Source organism: Perna viridis, chromosome 13 (assembly GCF_037379345.1).
Source record: "Perna viridis isolate PV_CMFRI_1.1 ecotype Kerala chromosome 13, ASM3737934v1, whole genome shotgun sequence".
NCBI lineage: Eukaryota > Metazoa > Mollusca > Bivalvia > Mytilida > Mytilidae > Perna > Perna viridis.
The window spans coordinates 26,530,744-26,558,107 of NC_142457.1; the positions used below are offsets into that span (position 1 = coordinate 26,530,744).

Sequence of the window (27,364 nt, forward strand, 5' to 3'; positions counted from 1 at the left end):
ATTCAGCATTTTACATCAATCTCATGTAAGCATCAAAGCATGATTTCATTCTGTTTCAAATGAAAGGCTTTGGTGAAATTGAGTATGATACAAGCACATCACTGATTTCAAGAGTTGTTTCCCTTACCCTAGGTCTACCTTCTTAAGCCAGATATTGAAAATGCACATGATTCTTTTAGTAGCAGTCTGTAAAAAATCAGTGATTCGTGCTATTGTCAAAAAGCCCACCAACTTCGCTTTTATTTTCTATGAAGAATCAGTTCTTAGTTTTAAGAATCAGTAACAGACAACATAATCAGTCTTAGTTTTTCATTTGGGTTTTGCTCTTTTGAGTTAAAAATTTATATAGATTGTACATGAAATTAGCTCTTTGCAAGAGTTATCCTTCTTGATTTGCCTTGATTTGGTTGATATTAGTAGGAGATAATTGTATGATATTCTCAAAAGTACAGATCTAAATACAGAAAAAAACTAATGTAACCTAAAAATATAGCATCTGAAGACCACAATAAAATTGATTGTTCTGTGGATTTTCTACACAATGAATCACCTGTACCATTGGCAGTGTCTGAATTTTACATGGACTGGTATTTAACTAATGGATGGTGATTAAATATCTGTTGGAGATTAATTCCCCCCATTTTTCAAGTTTTCCACCAGATTTAATGGAAGAAACTGTTTTTACTTTAATCTGTTAAGAACATTATACATCGTTGTTTTTCAAAAAAAGATGGTACACCTAGATACAAATATATAGTTCTTTGTAGAGATTCCTCATACTTTGTAAGAAATAATTCCAAATCACCTTCCAAATATACAGAGGAAGATGTTTACAAAATGCTGGAATTTTTAATCGACAACTTATCTGTCCAGTGTGGTGCACATGTTTTTCAACAAATGGTCGGCATTCCAATGGGAACAAATTGTGCTCCTTTACTTGCTGACCTTTTCCTTCACTCTTATGAGGCTGACTTTATAGCTGATCTGATCCGAAAGAAAGAATATCGTTTAGCTAGATCCTTTAATCTCAGTTTCCACTATATAGATGACGTCAGGGATTTGATACATCGCATCTACCCCAAAGAACTTGAGATAAAAGATACTACAGACACTGTGAAGTCAACCTCATATCTTGACCTACACTTAGAAATCAGTGGTAAAGGAAAACTATTGATTAAACTTTACGACAAACATGATGACTTTTCATTCAGAAATGTCAACTTTCCTTTCATTATTTATTACTTAGCAATTCTGCCAAAAATAGAAAAAATAAAAAACCTGAATTTATTGTGTATGTACCTTTTTGCCTAAAAATTTCCCAATTTCACACTTGCCCAAAAACCCTGCCTTTTGATGTATTGTCAAGTCAATGAATTATTAATGTTTAAGGCAAAAAAAAAAAAAATCCCAGATTCTCATCCCCACCCAACCCAATTTTTTTTGCCCTTAAAAAAAAAGTTATTTAGATTAGATTTTTTGTCTAATTTAGCTTAATTTCTTTAAAATTGGCAGCATTTTCACTAACATTGATAAAAAATCAAAATAAAATTATTAGCACGTCCATTCAAATTTTGAACAAAGTTGGATGAGAATCTAGGATTTTTTTTTTTTATTTTGGCCTAATCAATTTGATTTTATTTGATGAGAAAAAATTATTCAGGTTATTTTGTTAATATAAATGTTTATATCTTTTGTTACTTAACAGAACTATACCTGATTACTGGGACCATGCATCAAAACTCCAGGTAAGCTCAGTCTGAAGTTTATTTCTTATTTCTGGAGCCATTTTTTCATCAAAGAGTAATCAAGGAACCAAGATTCTAGCAGAAATCAAGAGAATGTAATTCAGGGACAAAGACCAGACATGGAAAACAGACATACAACAAATAACAAAATAACCAAAATGATGCATACAAAGTAACGAAAGTAAATGAGCAACTCAGACTCCACTAAAAACTGGGAGCATGGACCAGGTGCACATGTTCAGTGAGTGTCCTCTGCTTTTCTAGAAACACCCGCCAAACTGCTAAAAAAAATTCAAGTTCAGGGTAGACAAAAGACCCTGTAAGAGGAAAGAAAAGTATGACATGTTGATAAAAAAAAAAAAAAAACAATGAGAAAGGGAGACAATTCTTGTTATTATTAACTGCCCCCAAAAGAGATGCTGGGACTATTAACATATTGTCCACTCCCTTAGAAATCAGGAATGGGTGTGTTAAAGTATTAATTAATTAGTGACAGAGTGTAAGCAAAGTCCTATATTTGTAGATGCTCTGAAACATGAATGGCTTAAAATCTTTCTGTCCGAAATGACATATTTCAGAAATGACGTTTGCAGTTTGGAAGTGACTGTTTGAACTTTTAAAACTAGTACACAGCATGTATTACAAAAGTCTAGTGACAAAATGATTCGCCTAAAGAATTAATCCCATAGCCAAGTCAGTTAAATGGCTATTTAAATCTCACTAACAACAACAATGCAGGTAGGCCATCCTGTTACAGATATAAGGCACCGACCATTTTTACATTGGGGGGGGGGGGGCTGGGATATTTTTGAAAAAAAAATATTAATTTAACTTTGAAGAAAAATAAAAAAAATATTTTTGCTGTTGCAAGAAAAAAAATGAAGTTGCTTAATGGTGAAAAAAAAATAATGTTGTCTTCTGTTTTTCTTAAAAAAAATTTATGTAAAAAAAAAGAAAAAAAAGAAAAGGAAAGGAGAGGAGAGGAATCTCATGTACATATAGTGAATATACCATAAACTGCCATTCAACATGTTAAATTATGTTTCGAAGCAGTATGTAACAAATGTCTGATATCAAGATTTTACGGTTTATAGTCGAAACTAAGTGGATATCAATATCCAGAGACTTTTGTGTTATATTAATCCAGTTTGTTAAACAAACTTTTAGAAAGATGCATAAAATGAAATTAAAAAAGAAGACTATGCTATACTTGAACAATGAGAATTTACTTCTAATATTATAATTTGTTCTATTAGAATTAGTTTTTAATGTGATGTGCAAGGAGAATAGTTCCTTGCCCTGACATATGCGACATACATGCATAAGAACGTATTAACTTTATGGTTGAAAAGTTCCCAAACAAGCACAACATAATTAGCTCCGAGATGATGGCTTTATTGTCTTTAATGGGTGTTTTGATCAACTTCAAATGTTATTTAACATTACTAATAAGATCCTGAACTACTCAAATTTACTTATACGTTATCTAAGTCCTCAGTAAATTTCTTAGAGAAAGTACAATTAAATTCAAATGGAATAGAGTGAAACCTTACGTCACTTAAGACTTAGTCCAATGTGCCTAATGCACAATGTCAAAAGTTTTAATTCATTAAAAAAGTTACTTGACTGTAAAATATACGACTTGTGCTGCCCACTAGCAGAGCATGTGCTCTCAGACTTAAAATAAAAAAAAAATAATTATAAGAAGTTATTAACATTTGTAACAAAATGCTATCCAACATTACACACAATCTCGTATTTGTTACAAAGGCATTGGTCTTATATAATTAATGACCCTGAATGCTCACAACTATAAGAACCACCACCAAAGCAGACCCTGGTCAAACCTTCATAATGCACGTCTTTCATGAAGAATTCAACTATAAATATTACTCCATAGCACTTTTTAGCTGTTAAAGAGAAAATCGTCATATGTATACACCGTTCTTTATATATGCATCTTTTACATAATATATTTAATTAAGAAACTATATTTTCACTGTATGATCTGAAGCCAATGCAACATTCCTGAAATATACTTGTGATATGTGTATATGTATTACAAAATACATTCGATTTCACTTAACTATAATATTTCATCCGAGGATGAAACTTTTCTCCCTTAAGACTGCCTCAATGATTGCAAAGTGGAGCGTGGAGACATTATACGAAAACCGGAAAAGCTGCCCAGGCTGCAATAAATATGGAATGCTACAACCTTGATATTTTGGGACGAGGTTTGATGGACATCATCGGGAGCAGTCATACTATCTTCAGGGCAAACTCTACTGTACTCTGGACCACAAAACGTGGATGGCAACCATCAACATGGAGTAGAAATCTCACTCATATAGGCCAATCATCATTCATCGAATGGAATCCTGTGAGTGAAAGATTTATCGTGACAAGATTTATGTCAAAGATACAAAAAGTAACAGTCATTCAATGTTATGCTTATACCAACATAGCAGAGGAAGAAGACAAAGAAGAGTTTTACAACCAGCTCCAAGCTACCCAAGATTGAACAACACTTGCATGGTGCATCTTGATTGTGATGGGTGACATGAACACCAAAGTTTGAAAAGATAACACAGGGAGAGAACTCATCACATGAAAGGAATGAATTGGTAACATCAACGAAAATGAAGAACTCAGAATGCAGATTTTTGCTCCTAGAATGATCAGGTCCTAGGAGGTAAGACATTCCAACTCCCTAACAAGGATATACACAAACAACCTGGGTATTTCAGAGATGAAAACTAGAAACCAGATATACCACATTGCTGATCGCCAGGAGATGGTGAAAGAACAGACGTTAGAGCTTATCCAAGTGCTGATGTAGCATCCAATCATCAACTTGTGGCTAAATTGAAGATCCAGATAGCCATGGCAACCAGACAAGATCAGGTTAGAAGGCAAAAGTATATCATAAGGAAGAGGCACAGTAGACAAACAATTGGAAAGAGTAAAATTCACATATAACACAACATGCCAAGAAGAACTTGGATTTTCAAAGAAGGAATACCCATGGTTATCTGACAATACAATCGAGACAACTGAGAAGCGTAGGTCTGTTAAGATATAACTTGACCAGGTCAAGACAAGATTGCTGAAAGAATGGTTGACAAGCGAACATATAAGCATTAGGAAAGAAGTAAAGAGAAAGGAACAGACAGGATAAAAGAACCTACATCAACGAGCTCACTTAAAAAGCAAAGAATGTAGTGGGCAGAAATGACACAAATACTTAGTGTACAACATCACACGCCAACTGACAGGTAGAAAGACCAACACATTCAAACTAGTGAAAGACAAAGATGGCAGTGTGATAACAAACCTTTATCTACCACTTTTAAGTGGAGAAGATATATCATATGCTCCTGCTTTATCTCATGAAGAAGACCTTGATGTTGATACTGGCCCATTCTCAATGGATGAAATCATAAAAATCCTACAAATAAGGACTGATAAAGCCCCAGGACTGAACCAAATTTCCACCTGAGGTCTTGAAGATCAACCCAGAAAAAACCTACAACATCTCGATGATTGATTGATTGGGGTTTAACGCCTGTTGACACTCAGACCTGCACGGGGCCCTACATCACCTTGCATGACCTGTTTGAAAACATCTGGGAAACAATTGAAACCCCTGAAAAGTGGAGTTTATGCTGCACTTTGGAAGGTACTAAGACACTGTGGAATCCCTGTCAAATTGTAAAGATTATCCAAGGACTACAAAAACACCAAATGTCAAGTCCTCTCACCGTCCTTCAATGAACATACGAGAAATACTCCAAGGTTGTCTCCTGTCTAATTGATATATTTTTGGGTGCTAAAGGGCTATAGACTCTAGATTGGCCATGCATAATTGATTGTGACGTGGGCAAAAGTCTAAGACATTCTCGTGCTATCACAGGAGAAACTTTCCGGCCTGCATGAGTCTCAGACTTCTCGTGCTATCACAGGGGAAGGTAGTCCCGGCCTGCACGAGTCCCAGACTTTCTCGTGCTCTGTATGGTTTAGAAAAAAGAAGCAGCTCCTCATCAATTCCTGGCTACAGACAAAGCCATGTCTTGTTTAGACCAAGTAAATTTCATTCAACCCTCACCAAAAATATGGGGTGGTTGGGAGGATTTTATTTTTTATTTTTTACTCCATACAAGATACTTGCTGGCCTGATGTATCTTTCTGGTGTATAGACATGTTCAAAATCCATAGCCGCATCACTTTCAGAGAAGAAAAATTATTTTGGTCACAAAGAATTGAAAGATTTGTATATTATAGTGCCTAAATACAAGAAACTGAAGTGAACAATCCTGATTTTGAAATTCCTGTCCCATTTAAAAAAAATGTCATTTTTAGGAGAGGGAGGGGATATAAACCTATCAATTAATTTTATTTGGTCTTAACAAAAATAAAATATCTGATTATCTGAGACTTTACTAACTCATGTCCTTCCTTGATATTTATATAATATTTTACATTTATTGTAAATTTGACTAGCAAAAAAAAAATTATAATTCAATTGCTATTGAAAAAAAAATTAATAATTTAAAGAAGAGCAGAAAAAAATTATTTAGAACATTGAAAATCCCAGCCCCCCCCCTCAGTAGTATAAAAATGGTCGGTGCCTAACAACATATTGTTATTTGAGAACCAGTAGCTCTGTTTCTCATAGGCAAAGCTTAAAATCATATTATGGGGATAAAAATGGTTAATAAGGCAGTTTTAACATAAGCATGTGCTCGAAACACAGACATTCATTTTAAACAACTGCATACAGGACAGGCAACAGAATGCCTATGGATTTGAACACTGTTTTATCTTGAATTGTTTCATAGTAAGCAAAATTAATTGATCAGTATGGAGCACATTTTTGTCAATGTTTGTGTCTTAACTGTTTGTATACTTAGAGTATTAACAACTTTCTTGCCTTTTTCCAAAATAAAGTAGACTTTCAGCTTTCAGTTTGTAGTTCTAGGTGATGTTTTGACACATCAGCTACACAATTAAACAGTCAACTATGCCAAAAATATGCTTATGTCCTGATAGTAGAATATTGAACTGTAAAGGGTTTGAGAGAGTGAAGGTCAAAATTTCCTTTGTTGAACCAAAAACTTATAAAATGTGTAATTGATACTATATACTCTCCATGGGAGAGTAGTGGCAAATAACAGTGGCAGATCCAGGGGGGTCCCCCTCCTGTACGGAAATTTTGTGCAAAAACTGGCAAAAATAGCCTTATTCCCCCCTTTTCAATATTTCTGGATCTGTCCCTGGTTAGTTAATGCAATCATAGTTAACTTTTAAATGTCATCCCATCCCCTTTTTATGTGTACATTAAAGTTTGCATAAGGGGTAAACAGTTGAGGAATTAAAAGAAGCTGATGTTAAACATTGTTAAAAAAATAATATGATACAAAACAATAATATAACTTTTGGCTATGCATGTGATGGACAGAGTTCATTCTTTAATTACTTTGCCCCAACATGTTGCTATGGGCTAAGTCTCATTTGGTGAGGAGAATGTGTGATACTTTCTTCTGGGAAAGCTTAATACATTTCTACACAGCCAATAATTTCCAAATTATTATTAAATACATAAATAAAAGTAAAATCATATCCATCAATGTATTTAAGTAGCTATCTTTGTAAGAATCATGCAAAATCTGAAAACTGATATACCCCAAAAAGGCTACATATTTTATATTTTTGTAATTAAGTTGTTTTATGGGTCTATATTATGAAATGTGTAATTATTCATTCAAATCTGCCTGCTCATAGGAGATAATCAACACTGAAAATCCAATAGATTCTATTGTATTTGAGTGTCATTTACAGAGTTATCTCCTTCAATTTAGAAATCTTCAGTGCATTCTATATAATTTTTATCTCCTATGAACATGGGTTATATGAAAAACCACATGTAACTTTAAGTTTACTATGACATTTCAAACAAAATATCAAAAATAAAAATATGTAGACTTTTTTCCCATGAATCACATTTTGCATGATCCTTAGATGGAGTGCTACTTAAAGACAAAACAGGCCCTCAACACTTGCACAAATTTTGTCACTTCCATCAGAATATTTTTTGGTCATTCTTAGTTCTGGTCATACATTCTACATATAAAGGACGTCGTAGACAGACCATTCATACTAAGAACTCTGTTTTAAGGGACATAGAAGCATGGCAAACATAATGTTGACAATAGGAAATATATGGTTATGTGTACTAATGTACTAACTTTTTTTCTAGGCTTACAGAGTTGAATTTTTAAAGAAATGGAAGGATAATAAACTAGATGCCTTGATTAGTCCTGGGTTTGCCTACCCTGCTATACCGCATGGATGTTTTCAAGACAGTACAGGTCAGTATTATTTCTCAGTTTGCATAACCTGCTATGCCTCATGGATGTGTTCTACACAGTATAGGTCAGTGTTATTCCTGGTATTGCCTACACTGTTATACCTCACAGATGTTTTCTAGACAGTATAGGTCAGCATTAGTCCTGGGTTTGCTTACCCTGCTATACTGCATGGAAGTGTTCTAGACAATATTAGTCCTGTGTTTGCCTACCCTGCTATATCCATAGATGTGTTATAGACAGTTATAGGTCAGTTTTATTCCTGGGTTTGCCTACACTGCTATACTTCATGGCAGTGTTCTGGACAGTGTAGGTCAGTATTAGTCCTGGGTTTGCTTACCCTGCTATACCTTAAAGGGTATTAACTGTACAAAAAAATGACTAAAATGTAATTATTTGCCCAAACAAACTTTTTTGGGCTTAATGTTACAAATATTTAATCATGGTCAGTTGATTTATTTTACAGTCCTTGAACCGATCCAAACAACGATATGACGGATCGATGACCATTGACTGATTGATCGCTGACGGATTGATGAGCGATGACCGGTGACGGATCTGATCGCAGTTTTATTATGTTACATGACGTAAATTGATGTTTAAATATATAACATTATGCAGATATGTGTAAAATTGACAAAGAAAACAAAAAATCCCGTAAAATACATTGACCGCTCTGTGGTCAGGTGATGCGATCACCAGATAAAAGGATCGGTTTGACGGATCGATGACTGACCGGAAACTAATTGCAATTTTTGTTGCACGGATCGGTTCAGGTATTGGATACATGTTTACTATTTATTTTATTGATTCAGTGAATCTTTAGAGCCTGTAAAAGACATTTCCAATGAAGTGTGTTGTACATGTAGATTTTTCTTTTGTAAAGCCTAACAATATTATTCAGTCAAGTCTGGTGACATGTTTAGGCAGACATCTTCTTTAAAAAATTACTGAAAAATACAGTATTGTTGATCATATCTGTAATTTTTTGACTTGACTGTGAAAAAATACTTCAGTAGAAAATGAATTTGTTAAAGACAAAATTCTACCAATTTGGTATCACAATGGTACCAAATTCTGATCATTCCATCCAAAAAAAACCAAAATTATTTCAGTTCATATATTTCTTATTTCCTATTATAATGAAAATATTGACAATTTTATACATAGAAGTGTGCATCCTAGATTTTGATTTGAGAAGAACGTAAATCTTTAACTTTGTTGGCGTTATTTTTTTTTAGCTGCTGTTTCCTATACTTCAATCTACAATTTACTCAATTATCCTGCTGGAATTTTGGATGTGACAAGGGTTACTCAACAAGATGTTGACAATCTCAAGGACTACCCAACCAAATCTGGCACAGAAAAATTTGTCAAAGAGGTAAGGCAATGTACCATTGAACCTTTGGAATATATTTTTTTTTTTTACATTAAAGCAATTTTTTTTTATTTCAAATTTCAATTAATCAGTAATTTTCACAGTAATTTTGACAAAAAATCTCCCACAAATCCGACATATTTATATGGGAGATTCTGTTTTTTTCAATGGCATGTTGCATTCCCATTAGCTTATATTCTGGGAGGGGAGGGTTGACAGGTATGAAGGCAGAGTTTTTAGGATTGGTTACATCATCAAAGGTGAAATCAAGCCTAGTTAGCAACTGGACCCCGGTAGTCATTTGTCCATCAGGTTTAGGTATATATATATACTGGGAAGATATGTAAACGTATAGAAAGGTCTGAAAAATTCCCAACGATGTTAGAACTGTCAAATTTGTGATGCAAATTTTTGGTCGTTCCCTCCGCGGGACTCGAACTCGTACCGCTGTGACATCTATGGCAACACCGCCTGCACGAAGTCCAGCGCCCTAGACCACTCGGCCAGCTAGGCTATATATATATATATATATATCCACTTGGTTTAGTCTCACACAGAAAAAGTATTAATTCAATATCACGAAGTAAAACGTCCAGAATTTTGATTCTTATTTTGATAGTTTTGATTTTCTTGAATACAATTAAGTACCAGTCCAAATAAAAATCAGGCACTGCCAAAGGTAAATTGATTCATTAATTGTAAAGAAAAATCCACCAAATAAATGATGCTTTTTTTTCAGTCTACATATGCTATATTTTTACATAGCAATAACCATATTCAGATCTGCACTTTTTAGAAAATTTTCATACATTAATTTACCACTAAAATCAACCAAATCAACCCAAATCAAGAACAATAACTCTTGCAAAAGTGCCAAGTTCATGTACAATCTATATAATTTTTATCTCAAAAGTACAACAACCAAATGAAAAACTGAGACTGGTTTTGCGACCAGTAACTGTTTCTGATTTTTAGAAAGACTGATACGTCATTTTTTGAATTAGATTTTCATTTATATTTGCTGATAAGAGGTTACTCCTTGAAACATGTGGATAGCATATCGAAACTTGCAAATAATGTAATTGGTATTTTTTTGTAATTTTGCAAATGTTGTACATACTGTTAACTAACTAATTTTCGAGAGCGATTTATTTTTGTGACTTTCAAGGATGTAGAATTATTGCAAAAATAAGTAGTCATGAAAAAAAAGCATATTTAGACACTCTCTTTTTGTGTTCAAGCAATGATTTTATTAAAAATGTGAGGATAAATCTTCACGAAATTAGCCAATTACAGCAAAATATGAAAGAAAGTAGTTGCAAAAATAAGTTGGTTTACAGTACATATTGAAGATGTGGACCTCTTAATATTGAGAAATTTGTTTAATATTTTTCCTACATTTTTGCATGTTGCACATAGCCAATTTTTCATTTTTTTTGCTTTATGTTGTTGACTATACATACTTTGTGTAATCTGCATAAGGACGCAAAAAGTATTAAAGAGCTGTCTTTGTAAGAATCATGTAAAATCTGAAAAATGTGATGCACCCCAAAAAAGGCTTCATATTTTTATTTTTGAAATTAAGTTGTTTTAAGGGTCTATATTATAAAATGTGAAAATCCAGTAGATTCTAATGTATTTAAGTGTCATTGAGTTATCTCCCTTAATTTTGAAATCTACAGTGCATTCTTTATAATTTTTTATCTCCTAAGAACAGGGGTTATATGGAAAACCACATGATAATTTCTGTTTACCACGGCAATTTAAACAAACTTTTAAAAAAAATAAATATAAAAATATGTAGTCACCCATGAATCACATTTTGCATGATTCTTAGCTGGAGTGCTACTCATTGAAGATGTGCACCTCCTATTATGGAGAAACTTGATTATTTATTATTCCTACATTTTAGCATAATTTAGACATCTTTTGTCATTTAAACTTGTGAACCATACCTACTATATGTATTCTGTAACTCAAAAAGTATCAAACCATTATTACACAAACACATTTTGCTGTGATTTTTGATATATACATATTAAAAACATATGGAAAAAAATGATGAATTTATCAGTATATCCTACAATATAAGCATTTTTTAACTTAGCCATTTCTTTCCTCAGTATATCTTGATGCTATCATTAGGACATTACATAAGGGAATTTGAAACCCACACTGTAGTTTTTACTCCTGGGAGCCTCTTGTTACTTGCTTTAGTTTTGAAGCTGACATATATATATATATATGCTTAAACATGCATTTAATGGCCGTTCACATGAGAGTCAAGCAGGAGGTGATTTTTGGGTATGTCACATATTTTGAAAATTTTGCAGTAGTGGATTCAGAAATGCTGAAAGAAAGGAACTCCAGTGATTTCCATTTTTTTTCTATATAATCAGCCACACTTTTAGGAAAAGGATTTCATTTTGCCTATTTTTGCCTATTTTTGCCTATTTGTTGTTAAGGTCAAATATTAAAATTTGAAATTTATCTAAAGTGTCATATATTCTTTTTTCTCTTGACAGAAAACTGTCCATGAAATGAACTATGATTTCTTTCAAACTCTAATTTTGCCAGCATATTCGAACAAATTTTACAAGATGGCTTCCTCATAAAAATCATTGTCCATTCCTAAATTAAATTCCTCAAGTTAACTTTCATCAAAAATAAAAATGTGATGCTTTTTTTTTTAAATAACAGTTTTTCTAAAAATCAGACAGAAGGTGATTCATACAGGTCAAACACCCACCGAATTCAGTTTTAATTCTTGTTCAGAAACAGTTACTGCTTACATAACCAGTCTTAGTTTTTCATTTGGTTGTTGCATATTTTAGATAAAAATTATATAGATTGTGCTAGAAATTGGCACATCGCAAGAGTTATTGTTCTTGATTTGGTTCCATTTGGTTGATTTTGATGTGAGATGAATGTATGATTTTCTCAACTGTGCAGATCTGAAAACAGAAATGATTATTATTATGTAAATATATAACATATGTAGGCTGAAAAACTATTGTTTGTTCTGTGTTTTTTTTCTACACCATGAATTACTTTACCATTGGCAGTGTCAGAATTTTATGTGAACTGGTACTTAAATAAATCATCTAATTCTGCTTTTGCATAATTCTTATGCAGACAGACACATCAACTTTGCACATATAGATAGGCTTTACTTTTTTTCAGCATGATGCCTATCAAATATTTTCTTAAATGATTGGGCACTTTTTTACATTACGTAACTTTTAAAGGAATTAGGCTTAGGCATTCATTAAAGACCCATGAATGGCCTTGACATGACATTTTTCATTATGATGGGGTTGTTGGCTCCTTGACATATTCAACATATCTATTGGTCTCAGTCTTTTATTCTTTGCCCCATAGGCTTCTATAGTATACTTTAAATTTTCATGATTTTTTAAAAAAATAGACAAGGAGTTTCAATATAACTCTTGACCATGTTTTTCAATTAAGGAATTGTCAAAAATAATTTGTAGGTCCATTTTAGAAAAAAAATGCACTAACTTTGGTACACCAGCACAGGTCAAACTAAAAATAGACATTTTCTACTTTCACTTTTATTTTGAGTTCATAAAATAGACCCCTTTTCTGAAGCATTATTTTTCATGAAAATACTGTTTTTTCTCAAAAACAATTTTTTTGTGCCATAGATTGATATTTACCCTGTACTTGTGATGAAAAATGATAGTCATTAGCCAAGAAACAAAAACAGGAAAAGACAAAAAAGAAGCGCACTATATTTTTTAGCCGCTATGTTTTGAAGTACACCCACTCAGGAATATTTAATACAAGACTGATACCTATTCTTGTTATTTGAAGGAAGTTAATTGTTGCCTTTTATCTGCAAAGGGAGATAATTTAACTTAAGTATACATGTTAAAATCTTGTAAGCAAGTAATATAGGTAAATAGAATAGAGTTGATAAGAATGTAGACCTAGGGTAAGTGATACAACTCTTGAAATCAGTAATATATTTGTATCATATCAATTTCATCAAAGCCTATCAAGCTTTCATTTGAAACAGAATGAAATCAATCCAAGTTACTTTGATGCTTACATGAGATTGACATAAAATGCTGAATACAAACATTCCAATGATTTGTAAGAGTTGTGTCCCTTATCCTAGGTCTACCTCCTTAAATGACCATTACCTGATGCAATATCTAAGGGAGATAACTGTACAATAAATAAGAAAAAAAATCATAGATATTTTAATTAGTCAATTGTCCAGCTAAATTCCTAAGGAAATTCATCAGGTGATTGTCATTTAAAAATCTGTAGACCAATTCTAATTCCTGAAGTTAAATATATTACTCATTGTAAAACCTGTAGAAAAGCTTATGGATTAGTTGAGGCATCATACACTGTCATATGCAGATGTGCGTAAGTGAAGATAGTTATTGGTCTATGCCTGGAGATAAAGGGAGATAATCCAACTTAAGTGTTTTACATTTTAAATCCATGTACAATAATTTCTCAAAGGGGTTTGTTTCAATCTTATGGGAAGTATATATACCATATGCAGATGTATATAAGGTACTATCTTTGTTAGCTTTCTCACAGTATTTCTAGTTCTTAGTTGGTATGATGTTGTCAACTGCCATTGTGGTCTTAGTGTGCTGGAAGTCATTGGTTTAATTTCTGCCATCACACCAAATACTTTAGAATTAGTTGTCTTTGCTTCTCCACCATACATGTGGTATCTAAATGTATAGTATGATTGGTTGTCTAAAACTGTCTATGCGAGACTCATAAGAGTAGTCAAAGATGTAAAAAAAACCTTAGTAGATTGGTAGTCTTTGAATCAGATTAATTTGTATGAATGGTGTGACATACCCACATACACCTGCTGCTTCTTGTTTCTAGCCAAAGAAAGATCTGTCGCAGCTTATGGTACTTGTTCAAAGCAGGATTGATTGGAAAATCATTCTTGTCCTGAAATGCATAGAACATTAAGACATAATCAGTCATTCAGTTGATCATATGCTTACCTCTGCTTTGTTTTGTCCACCCATTTTTCCTTCTTACATTCTTGTTCTGAAATGCATAGATTATCAAGACATAATCAGTCTTTCAATTAATCTTATGCTTACCTTTTGTCCACCCATTTTTCACTCTTACTTTTTCATTTCAGATAAGTAAAGACACTGTAGGACTTCCTGTTGGTGTTCAGTTTGCAGCTCTGCCTTTCCAAGAAGAAAGAGTACTACGATTGATGAAGGATGTGGAATCTGACCTTCGTCCCAAGCAATCGTAAATCATTTCATGGATATCCAATTGCATTGAGTCTGTAGCATGAACATAGCTGCTTAGATTTATCATATGTCCAATAGCTCATACTCTAACGATTATTCTAATTTCAGCTCAACTTTCTGACTGCTGTGAGGAAAGGTGTTTTCCTCCTGAGGTTAATTTTGGTTTTCAATACTACTTAAAACTTATCCACATAAGAATCAGGCAAGTATTATAGAAACAGTGATCTATACTTAATAAAAATACTAAAGTATGTTGAAATACAAGGAACAACCGTTTTCAACTTTTTGAATGGTGAAGAATACCTTAATTTCTTTGAAAATAGGCTAAAAATTTTACCACCTTTTTCCCCTCACCAGAATAAGTTATTCATTTAATATTTACACATTTTACTACCTTTTTTTCCTCACAACATTTATCTCGGCACTATCATCTTCCAAGAGTGACTCACAAGTACTATTTTCTGTGCTTATCGAAAATAAGTATGCCCTGAAATTAGTCATCAATTTGTTACATGTAATAAATCTTACTACATGTGCCACTTACTTATTGAAACTTAGTTATCATTTTGCCATGTGCCCAATAAAATGATGCTAGAGGCTGTCATGGTGATAATAGAAAAAATGCAACAAATACATTGATTTAGAAGAAATATTCACATTTTTGTGTTGAACATATGGGGAAAAGGTCAGAATGTGCAATTTGGTCAGTAAGATCAAACAATTCTTTCACCAAGTGTGTCTCTCTGTCAGAGAAACTTCCTTCATGTTGAATACATGTATCACTTTGCTAGGGATGACAGAACACTTTTCTATTCATGTATGTTACATGTCATTTTCCTATATGTGACAAAACACTTTGCTATTTATCATATACCCAATTATGTTGTGATTTTATATATTTGTTTGTTCAAGTTTGTAACTTATAATCCTGAATTTTGAAATGTTGTTTTTTAACACTATCTAATGTATTATTTGGAACTGCCAACCTGTACTATTTTTGCTCAAATCTTCCCATTTTGGCAGTTAAAATACGCATATGAATTAGAAAGAGAGCCTTACAATTTTAGATGTTTTATTGCAAAAAAGGAGATTACTCTTTAATTTGAGCAAAATTTGGTTGCTTTGTTGGATGACTTTAAAATCATTTTCTGATGGATCCATTGTTGATTCAAAAAGAACTTACTTTTTGACATACATGTTTTATACATGACATATGAACAAAAAATTCAGTGGGATAAAATTAACCCAGTGCCACTCATATCGGTTTATACTCACTTGTCCTACATTTAAAAAAAAAACATGCATCCCACTTGTCCTGCAAAATTATTTTGACTAATTAGATAATTATGTTTTTATAAAGTGTTGGTAGTGTTATAGTCTTTTCCATTAATTGGCAATAAATCTGTATCTAAAGTACAACAAAAAAGGCAAAATTATATTCAATATTTTAAAAAAAATATATTAACTAATGTACAAAAAAAATAATGTATAATAATTTATTTTTGTTATTTAAAAAACTTACTATATATATCGAAATAAAAAAAAATATTACATAAATAAATGTTATAAGATATTATATATATATGATCAAAAGTTCTAAAAAATATAAATAAATAAAAAGAAAATGTTGCTAACTTATTTACTTAATCATCATAACATATTGAATCTTATAATCATCATAATTAAGCACATCTTCAAGTAAGTTGTCATTATAATAAGCTTGGTATATCACTTTAGCTTAATTCTCCTTTTGAATGTGGCTACCTTTTCACACAATTTAAAACAGACTATAGATAACTCCCTTTGATCTTTTGTTGTGATACACAAACAATTAACAGGTAATTAATAACTACATACCTCCCACTTGTCCTACAAATTTTCACCTATATCTTACCTGTAATTAACAAATGCAGGACAATTGGATGACACCCTCATATCATAGGATGTACCTGATTTTTACATTCACAGCCTCTTTAATCTGTTTATATATATATTTTACAGAATGATAAATTTCGTTGTTTAATTTGGACACACATTCACTTTTCGTATATATTTGCTTTTTTTGATATAATACAAACCTGAATATATAATATTTTGAATTTAAAGTTATTAGATTTTTTTATTTTCTTTTTGATTCTTACTAATGAAATAATGTAATGATGTTGAATTCATTACCTCTCATTTTATGTACGAGAACCATGCTTAGATAAGTTAGTTCATAATTAATTGATCCATGACCTTTGATTGGAAAATCTTTTATTATTTGTGGTTTAATTTGTTGCAAAAATTTCTTTTTATTTAGTATTTTTTTGTAAAGAGAAATGTATTGAAACTTAAACCAGTATAAAAAAGTTGTGCAGGATCAGTGAATTTTGTTTGGTGTAATCTATCTAATCAGAACAAACACTCAGCTTCTAAAGGATTTGGTTTAGACAAGTTTCGATCTACATCTGTTTTGATTTAGACAGGTTTCGATGTACATCTGATTTGATTTAGACAGGTTTGGATGTACATCTGATTTGATTTAGACAGGTTTCGATGTACATCTGTTTTGATTTAGACAGGTTTGGATGTACATCTGATTTGATTTAGACAGGTTTGGATGTACATCTGTTTTGATTTAGACAGGTTTCGATGTACATCTGTTTTGATTTAGACAGGTTTCGATGTACATCTGTTTTGATTTAGACAGGTTTCGATGTACATCTGTTGTTTATGAAGTGAGATTAAGCTCTTTATATTTAATTAATATGTGCCATGCAGGTAGAGACTTTGAAAAAGAGGGAGTTCTTAAAAAAAGGGGTGTCCTAGGCTATTATTTGCCCTTATGTGCCAAAATATGTACACACTTACCAAAATTTCCAGCAAAGGGGGAATTCCCCCTGGATCTGCCTCTGCCTTGCGTGTTTCAGTGCCATATTTTTAATTGCTTGGATTCTGTATCAGTCCCTGTTGTCATTTTACAGACTGTCTAATAACTTTGCTAATATGTCATGTGTCATATTTCTTGTACTTTTAATCTCGGTGATTTTCAATGTTTGTGATTTTCAATGTTTGTGATTTTCATTGTTTGTGATTTTCAATGTCTGTGATTTTCATTGTTTGTGATTCAAGGTGGTTTTAAAACTTTTATGTTTGATTAATGTTTTTATCTCTGGTCCAGCAACTTATTGATAATTTTTTTAAGCTTTTTTTCTATTTTACTTTTTTGTTAATTTTTACATAGCCCAAGTTTTATAGCACCAATTCAAAAGTATATTGTTAGTAGATAGACAGTACAAAAACATATTTGGTGCTGCAGATTGTAACTTTATTATACCAAGGAGTTATCCAATATCGTTTTTTTTTAAATATGAATATATCATTATTGGGTATGTCTATTTAAAAAATATGTGATTCATCATATCTCAAGATAATCAATGAAACTATTCAAATACATTTGTTAGGTCCTGAAAACAACTCTTCCTATGTTCATTTCTTTAAATCTGCTATTTATAATGAAATATATCTCCAACGGACAACTTTCATTTGCACTTCGATTTTTGAATACAATTTCTACGAGGCTTACTGAAGGATTTCCAAAAAAAATATCTGGGATCAAGAAATGCATGAATCACTAATCATAAGTTTCTGTCTGGTTTAATGGAAGTAGACCTAGTGAAAGGGACACAACGCTTACAAATCAATGGAACGTTTGTATTCACCATTGTACATCAATATCATGTAAACATCAAGTAAATTGGAATGATTTTATTCTGTTTTAATGTACATAAATATCATGTAAACATCAAGTAAATTGGAATGATTTTATTCTGTTTTAATGGAAAGCTTGAAAGGCTTTGGTGAAATTGACTATGATACGAACATTTCACTGATTACAAGAGTTATATCCCTTACCCTAGGTCTACCTCTTTAATGCAGAGAGCATTTAATATGTTACAATTAGAATACAAAAAAAAATACGTTCTAATATGACGTGCTTCAAAGGTCTTTAGACCAGAGCCGTGCTAAAACTTTGATAAACTAATGGCGAATAGACGTATAACAGTTTTGTTTCCGATGTTATAGATAAGTTTTACATGACGAACATAATATTCCCCTTATACCTGAAGCTTTTTTTAATAGCTTAAACTTTTAAACCTCCTTAAACTAAATTACTATGCATAATGTATTAATGCAAAGTAATTTAGTATAACGAGGTTTTTGTTAGTACTAATAAGGTTACTTGCTAAATTACTACCCATATTGCGTTTATAAAGCTTATGAAAAATCATTTTTCCACCAAAAATGATTGAAAAGCGTAGGAGGTAACCAACAATGCAACAAACAATTATGAATTATTTGTCCCATAAGTTTTTGTAGAGGAGCAATAACACGCTTTAAGAAAAAAAAAAAGTAACAATATTGTGTTCCAAATTTTAGGGGTTTGAGTTTCGTGTTCCATAATTTCTTTTTACAAAATGAATATGGATACTCACTAATTATGAAATCTTTATGTCTAATGTTTATTTACGAAAATGTTTTGATAACAATATCTTTAATTGTAATGATTAAACTCCATGAAATGGTAAATTCTTTGTCTTATAATTTTAATGCCTGACACCCATTTCGGATCCACTACATATCTTATCTGATGTCAAATAAATCCCATAACACGTACTTACGTTAATATCGGCAAAAAATACCGAAGGGTAAACAATGGAACAATGAGACAATTAAAAATAGTAATACGCCAAAATCCAAATACACATGGCCAGAAAAAAAAATGACATCATGTCAAATTAAGTTGAAATGACATGTACCTGAAGAAGTTTGTGTACTTTGAACATCCTCACATGAACGTAGTGTGGTTGACAACTCAACGTTCATTGTATTACTGTAACATTGCATTTCTTTGGATAATGTCGTTTTACCAGGTATTGACCTAAGACACCCTAAATTTATTTGACATTTTTGTTCCTTTAATGTTATAATATTGTTTAATCAATATCTGGAGTTTTTGGAAAATCGCATTGGAAAGTAACTGTAATGATGTGGAGATTTGTCGTCAGTCCTGTGAACTGTTTTTGACTTGTCAATGCTTTGACCGAAGTTAAATATATTCTCAGACGTAATTATCTTGTTAAGCTTTGTTGTTTATTCATCCCTGATAAATAGACAATAATTCTAAAGAAAAGTATCCCAAGACATATATTAATCTTGGGAGATCAGTATATTTCCAAACTTAAGTTTTCTTTTGAGTTTAGTGTTATTAAGCCTGGCAAATAGTGAACTATATATAGTAACATCGACTATCACCACAATTTGATTGGTCAAATCTTTAATAGTAGCTCTTTAACGTGGAGTTACTTTTATGTTGATATATCCTATTACCAAAAAATAAATAGTAAGTAACTATACAAAAATAGTATTCACAAGTATTTGAGTTTTGTATTCTCTTACTTCTTTACTGTAGTTAAAGAAATAATAGAATTGTATAGATTAAAAATGTTGATTTATTCTAATGTACAAATAGTTTTTCTACACAATCATATCATATACACCAATATGCTATTTTTAAATATTATAACTGATGATCGTTTGTTTATTGCTTGATTAAAAGCATTGTAAAGTCTTCAATATTGCACTGTGATTCAATGAGAATAATGTTGTACAGAACTGAATTATATAATATCCATAGTTCAAAGTTCATCATGTGGTAGGAATTCTTTTAAGCTAATATGACCGTCGTGGTTCTTATCATAATAGTCGAAGATAGAATCTGCTATGTTGAAATGGTTAGCATCAGGTTTCGTCTTCTTCTTCTCCATGTATAGGACAGTCTAAAAACAATGAATTTTTATATAATCTTTAGAATTTAAAACAATCGAACATTCAATCTATAGTCGATTTCAAGTTGTAGGTGTAACAGAATTTCATATTTTTTTATCAATTTCTACGCTGTACAAAATGTAATCTAAAGAGAGAGAAACCTAGTCCGAGTTTTTATTATAATTCACTGTTCAGGACGTTTGAAAAATCATTGGAAATCCAACCCTTTAAATCTTTTAAAACCACCAATTGATAGCTTAATCAGTGATCAGTATCTAGTAATGAACAACCATATGAATCAGCTTAAATGGTTGTAATGTATTAACAAAAATCTCTTTTACTTACCATAATGGGTCAAAATAAATTCTAATAACCACGCTGTCATAGCAACACAACTGTTTCAAAAGTGTCAGTGCCATTAAAAGTCTATACTTGATTTGAATATTTGTTTTGCTAGATATGTTAAAGAGTAATCAAGGGAACCTAGACTCTAGCGAAATAAAAAAAAAATGTAATCCAGAGACAAAGACCAGACATGGAAAGCAGACAAACATAACAAAAGGATAAAAAAAATTAAAATAATACATACAAAGTAACAAAATAAAATAAGCAACACGATTCCACAAAATACATGGAGAATGTACCAGGTGCATCGGTAGGGTAAGCGTCTTTTGCTTTTCTAAGAACACTCGCCGAGTTGCTCATAAAATCAAGTCCGGGGTTGACGGAAGAGGAAAAAAGGGCGTTTTACATGTAGTAATAAATTGTAATTTGTAAATATTTGATTTGTATCACCGCCTGCCTGACTTTTTCACAGATATGTACTTTTTCGTACTAGCTTTTAATAACGAAATGGAAAATTGGTTAGTTCTTCAATTTTTATTTTGTTCAGGTTTCAAAAAATTTGTTTACTCATTGTTGATGATTTGTACACAACAAAATACAAATATAGAGGTCATAACTAGAAAAGTTTTTTTTTTTCAAGTAATGATCCGTGATTAAGTAAATGTATGCGCATTAAATAATATCAACTTATTTTGGCGGATTCTTATTTTCTCGTTTTATGATACACATGTATCATTTCAATTTTAAATTCCTTATATTTTTTTTCAAATTCTTAGTAATATTGAAGGAACTCATTTGTGGTATTTGTTTTAGCTCGCGATACAAAAGAGAACAAAAAATCGCTCACATAGATAAGTTTGTTTCTTATAAATGGTAATCATTTAATTGTATGTTTTGTGTAAGAATCAGGCAAAATTGGATAACTAAGAAACGTGCAAGTCAAAAACCCACTGACCTGACAATATTATTTCACTCAATGATGCTTCCTTTATGTGAAGATACAATTATTTGATCTCTGCATCACTGGATTTTCTCAGAAATTTATCTATAGAACGTTTTTGACAGAGCTATCTGTCCATATTTTCAGCGTATTTCAATGAAATTGTAACTTAATTTCTCAAAATGAAGTGAAAATCTGATGATGCAAATTGTCAAATTAAAATTTCAAAATAGTGTTTTTTGTTACACAATGTTTCACCCACTGCCTGATTCTTACAGAGAATGTCACTTAAATCTTACTTCTTCACGTGTAACCTTGTCATCACCATTAGTATCCATTTCTTTGAAAGCTGATTGGATCTGTTCTACTTCTTTCTTGCAGTGTACCAGTACAAAAAACGCAAGACATACGTATACACACTTGGAAATTTTCATATTAGTATAATTGGAACAACAATTGACCTTATCAGTTTGACTCTATACGTGAAAATTGTACACTAATAATTATCAGAACGCAACATATGACTTGTCGGCGTTACACGTGGAATCAGAAAATTTAAGATCATTGGAATATTGAGTGGGTCTTATCATATGAAACTTTGCGTGGACCTTATCAATAGCAGGATATTCTAAACGAATACACAAGGTCAAATTTCCTACACAATGACTACGTATAAAGTGAGGGAAACCTGTTTGATCCAATGTTTTGGAAAGAATACACATTTGAAAACGTGTTAGTACTGTCAACACTGAAATTTTTGCAGCAGTTTGATTTCACTATATTTGGTTAACACGAAATGCATAATGCAGGGACCCCCTTCCAAAAAAGATGGTTTAGATGTCCGAAATATCAGTTGAAAATTTTAATTTTTACAACAAAATTGCATATTATTAAACAATCATTGGAAAACCTGGCTAAAATCAGCTTTTTAAAATGAATTTTATAAGAATACGCAAAACTTGATTTACATTTAAATTTTAATTAATCCTCCTTTTTGAACGACAATTTTGTCCGTGCAATGGCTGTAACGTAATGCATGTGAAAGGCACATTTTCATGCTAATTGCATGTTAAAGTCACTATTTGTACAATTTCAGAGTTCATCACGTGGGAAAAACTCGTTTAAAACAATGAAGCCATCTTTGTTTCTGTCGTAGAAATCAAATACAGGTTCTGCCATTTCCATGGAGTCTGCTTCAGGGTCAGATTTTTTTGTCTCCAAATGGGCAGCAATCTAGAAAATATAAATAAAAACAATTGCTTATCATTTGTTGCTATTTCAGCACCTATTTCAGATTAAGCAGCAACCGGAACTAATAATTCTATTTACGCTACAATCTGTTTACTTTCATTCAAACACAAACGAAAAGAACTATGATACCCGGATGATTGGAAATCAAGTCACACCTCTTGATGGTAGTGTTGGTGCACACACTGCTCTTCGCCTGTCGTTTTTTCCTTTTGTTTATGTTTTATGGTATTTGTTTTTTATGTGGTTTTTATTTATTACATTTTTACGGTTCTTACACAACAATTTTGATCAATGAAATCAAGCATTAATATAGAAGAATAATCAAGGAAAACAAGGTTATAGCGGTAATCAAAAGAATGTAATCCCGAGACAAAGACCAGACATGGAAAACATACATACACAACAAAGAACATGAAGTAACCAAAATTATACATACAAAGTAACACAAATAAAAGACCACCTCGGACTCCACTAAAAACTGGGAATATGGACCAGGTGCACCGGTAGTGTACGCGTCCTAACTTGTAATGTCATTTTTCTTATATTTTAGGTCAAATATGTAAAAGTACATGTACATTCATATTGCTCTTTTGAAGCCAAAAAAGCAACAAAACATTAATTTAATCGAAGAAGTGGGAAACGGGTGGTTTTGTTGTCCACCAACATGTTCAAAATTTGTTCTGCTAAACCTTAAGTAGTACTGCATAAGCATCATACAAAATGTGATTCATGGTTGAAAAGCCTACATATTTTTATCTTTGCTATTTTCTTTAAAATATCGTGGTAAACAGAAAGTAACACGTACCTTTTCATACAACCCTCGTTCATAGGAGATATATATGAAAAGGAGTTATATAAAACGCACCATAGCATTCAAAAGTAAGGGAGATAAATTTGTAAATGACACTTAAGTACAACAGAAACTATTGAATTTTCAATGTGGGTTGTCTCCTACGAGAAGACAGGTTTTAATTAATGAATAAATATACATTTCATCATATAGGCCTACAAAGCAACTTAATAACAATGTGTAGCCCTTTTTAGGTGTATTATATTTTACAGAATGTGTATGATTCTTACAAAGACTGCTACTTAACAAACATTTTGTCGACCAGGTGAAGCCCTCATAACAAAGATTACAAAATATCCCGTAATAATGTATAAAGTGTTTGCTTTTGATGTGAGTTCTACTTTAGTTATTCACTATATACTCAAAAATATATCCACTATTTGAACACAGCAGATCGCTTTACAAACAAGATTTTTTCACTTTCCCAACCCTTCATACATTTAATGCTTTCCAAAATACTAATGGGACATACTAGATGGCCTTATTATGTAGAAAATTGAACGAAAATGGAGAAATATATGGTTTGACAGCCTTTGATTTTTTATCTTGAATCCAAACCATGTACATACCTCTTCTTTAGTGATTTTATTATCTCTATTCGTGTCCATTTCTTTGAAAGATTCAGCAACAGCCTCTACATCGATTTTCCTTGGATTATCTGATATCACACAATATGTAGTTACACAAAGAACTAAAATATACACAAAATTTGCCATTGTTCTAGAAACTATTGTAATACACCTGAATGTCACACTGAAATTCCTATAGATTTATACACGTCACCAGTCGTCTGCTCTCTTATCTTACTAGGACGACGTAGGTGGTAAAGGATTCAGAATCTTGTGAATGGAACTCAAACTATGATAAAGTCGCAGTTTTAAATTGATATAGAACGGTCAAACGAATCAAAGAAACAGGTTGTAGTTATTGTGCTCTTTTTTATCATATTATCTTGCCTAATGAAACGTTTGACACTATAATTTTAAGGAGCTAGACCTAGGGTAATGGACACAACTCTTTTAAATCATTGAAACGTTTGCATTCAGCATTTTACATCAATCGCATGTAGATATCAAAATAACTTGATTTCATTCTGTATCAAATGAAAGCTTGAAATACTTAAGTGAAATTTAATATGATACAAACATATCACTGATTCCATAAGTGTCCCTTATCCCAGGGCTACCTCCGTAAATAATAACCAATTGTAGTATGATTTTAGGTTTGGCCTTTGATGGACGGAACTATTTTTGTAATCAAATACCATTTTATCTTGTTCAATGCACTTTCATGTGTTTTATCGCCGATGATATTTCCACATACAGAAATTTGCATAGAACTCCCCATGTGTCTGTCTGCAATTAAAGTTAACATACGTATTAACTGTGAACGTCATTTCTGATATATCTAATACTTCTTGGTATCATTTAGAGAACTTACTGCTCAAAGCATCAACATGCATGTAAGACATAATTGACCTTCTCTTAAATATAAAATTTTATATTTTTATATATGTATTTTAAATATGCAAATTAATCGTTTCGGATGGCTAAACAAAATAAATCAAAGGCACCCGAGTATGAAAATAATGTTAACTTAAAGGCGCAATGTCCTTCTATACATTATTCGATGTATGTTTTGACCCAGTACGAAAATAAAATGTGTGCATATAAAACACATACAAATAGAAATTTTCAAAAGTGGGCGTGTCTAAAATTATCAAAAAAAAAAAAAATCATAAAATGTATCCATAGTTTCTTATAAAAAGACGATTTAAAATAAACGCATATTCAAAGTTAATATTCAAATCCATCTTTTTTTTCAAATAAAATAAATGGTCCATTTTAACGCGTAATGTTTCTGTTTTGTTGTATGCTTGACAGTGTTCAAGCTAGGATTTGAAAATAGAGGGGCACAGAGAAGAGGACACATTAATGCGTAGTATGTTTTTGTAAACCAACAAGGGACATTGATCTTAGTTGTCTGTACATTGTTACTATCGGCTTTACAAAGCTCTGGAAGTACAAATATGCCAACAGAAAATACCAACTTATTCCCGTGGCCTTTCACAGCTTCGTTTATCATATGAGTTTTGCCCACCATGGAAGACCGAGTGGTGACCTGTAGAAGTTTAATTGTTCGTTGCTTGCCTTCCGGTGGATGACTGCCCCATTGGCAATCATACCACATCTCCTATTTTATAATGAAATAAAACCCTTAAATATACAATTCACCATGGACCAGGTGCACCGGTGGGGTAAGCGTCCTCTGCCTTGCAGAAACATCCGCCAAGTTGCTAATAAAATAACTGTAATACATCCCAAATTGATAGCTTCTAAATACGGCGACTTATAGATAATTTTATTAATTTTATTCTTACATTTTGAGACAACTAGCTTTTAAGTAAATAAGGTCAGGGGTAAACTATAAGTATTACACAGATAATGTCAACTGAATTATTTATTTTGTAGATAAAAACGGAAAGAATAATTCAAATACAAATGTTTTAGCGTGATATGATTGGTGATTCACCCTCTTTCTGATGTTCCATTTCACAGTTGGTAATTTAATTTACAGCTCATGAATCATATAAACTTGTTACGCCATATACCATAAATTGTCCCAATCCCCATTGCCCATTAAAACAAATTCTCATTTCGAATTGTATTTTCCCTTTTAGAAAAAAAACAACAATATCGAATTCAATCTTTTGTTTTTAAGTGTTGGAATATGTAAGAACCATTAAGAAATATTGAATCGTGCTCAGAATAAATACACGAACCTGCCAATGTGGCCCCATAGGTTATAGTCTATTGAAGATTGAAAACGAATTAATAGTTTGTTTGTCTTAGAATTAAGAAGTGTCAGATTATGTCGAAAAGCGAACTCAAAGTTACAATGGAACGATAGGGGAAAGTGGTTTGTTTAATGATGGAAATTACAGTGCATTTCGTATAATACTGACACTAAAAAAGGAATAAATGACTTTCTGCTTTTCAGATACCCTTTTGAATAAGATTTCATGGAAAGACATGCGTGCGTTTTTCAACCGTGGTGTGTTTTTTCACCACGATTCACCCACTGCCTGCATCAAACAGAGAAAGAACGTAATTCGTTAAAATTAAAGAATTATTTGTAATTAAATAAATTATCACTTTCATATTTATAAATGATTTTCCAATTCTCCCTATCCCTCTATGCGGAAACCCCATTCCCAACCCACCCCTGTGGAAACCCCATTCCCCATTCGAATATGCCATAGAATATTAAGTTTACCCCGTACTATACTGTGTAAGTACTACTGTTCGTGGGGTACCAATTTTCGTGGTTTTAGTGGGTAGGTCAAACCATGAAATTTGGTTCCCAACAAATAGTAGATTCCCATTGGTGTGTGTACTGAAAA

General features: G+C 32.0%; 2 protein-coding genes and 1 long non-coding RNA gene across 9 annotated transcripts in view; 2 read left to right on the forward strand and 1 right to left on the reverse strand.

Moving 5' to 3' along the window:
- LOC148600132 (fatty-acid amide hydrolase 1-like) overlaps positions 1-19,336 on the forward strand; it is a 60,697-nt gene extending 41,361 nt beyond the window's left edge. For 4 of the 5 annotated variants that reach the window (XM_088559371.1, XM_088559372.1, XM_088559370.1 and 1 more), the window contains exons 13-16: positions 1,706-1,745; positions 8,005-8,116; positions 9,355-9,494; positions 14,644-19,336. In XM_088559371.1, the coding sequence (XP_088415497.1) occupies positions 1,706-1,745; positions 8,005-8,116; positions 9,355-9,494; positions 14,644-14,766 (415 nt within the window). In that variant the 3' untranslated portion in view covers positions 14,767-19,336. The remainder of the gene's footprint in view (positions 1-1,705; positions 1,746-8,004; positions 8,117-9,354; positions 9,495-14,643) is intronic. The other variant, XR_015918173.1, reaches the window with a different exon arrangement.
- LOC148600133 (peptidyl-prolyl cis-trans isomerase FKBP14-like) lies at positions 19,060-24,807 on the reverse strand. Of its 3 annotated transcripts, none has more exons than XM_088559378.1 (3): positions 24,703-24,807; positions 22,160-23,093; positions 19,060-20,586 (listed from the first exon to the last, which is right to left on the reverse strand). In XM_088559378.1, exons 2-3 carry the CDS (start codon positions 22,292-22,294, stop codon positions 20,446-20,448), a joined length of 276 nt encoding a protein of 91 aa, XP_088415504.1. In that variant the 5' UTR covers positions 22,295-23,093; positions 24,703-24,807; the 3' UTR covers positions 19,060-20,445. The 3 variants fall into 3 exon arrangements, with proteins under 3 accessions (XP_088415504.1, XP_088415503.1, XP_088415502.1); XM_088559377.1 differs by having other exon boundaries at positions 24,531-24,775; XM_088559376.1 differs by lacking the exon at positions 19,060-20,586 and having other exon boundaries at positions 22,820-23,093; positions 24,531-24,786.
- LOC148600134 (uncharacterized) lies at positions 24,759-27,284 on the forward strand. Its single transcript, XR_015918175.1, has 3 exons — positions 24,759-24,878; positions 26,433-26,522; positions 26,962-27,284. It is a non-coding gene; the product is annotated as an uncharacterized LOC148600134 (long non-coding RNA).
- Positions 27,285-27,364: the final 80 nt, after the last annotated feature.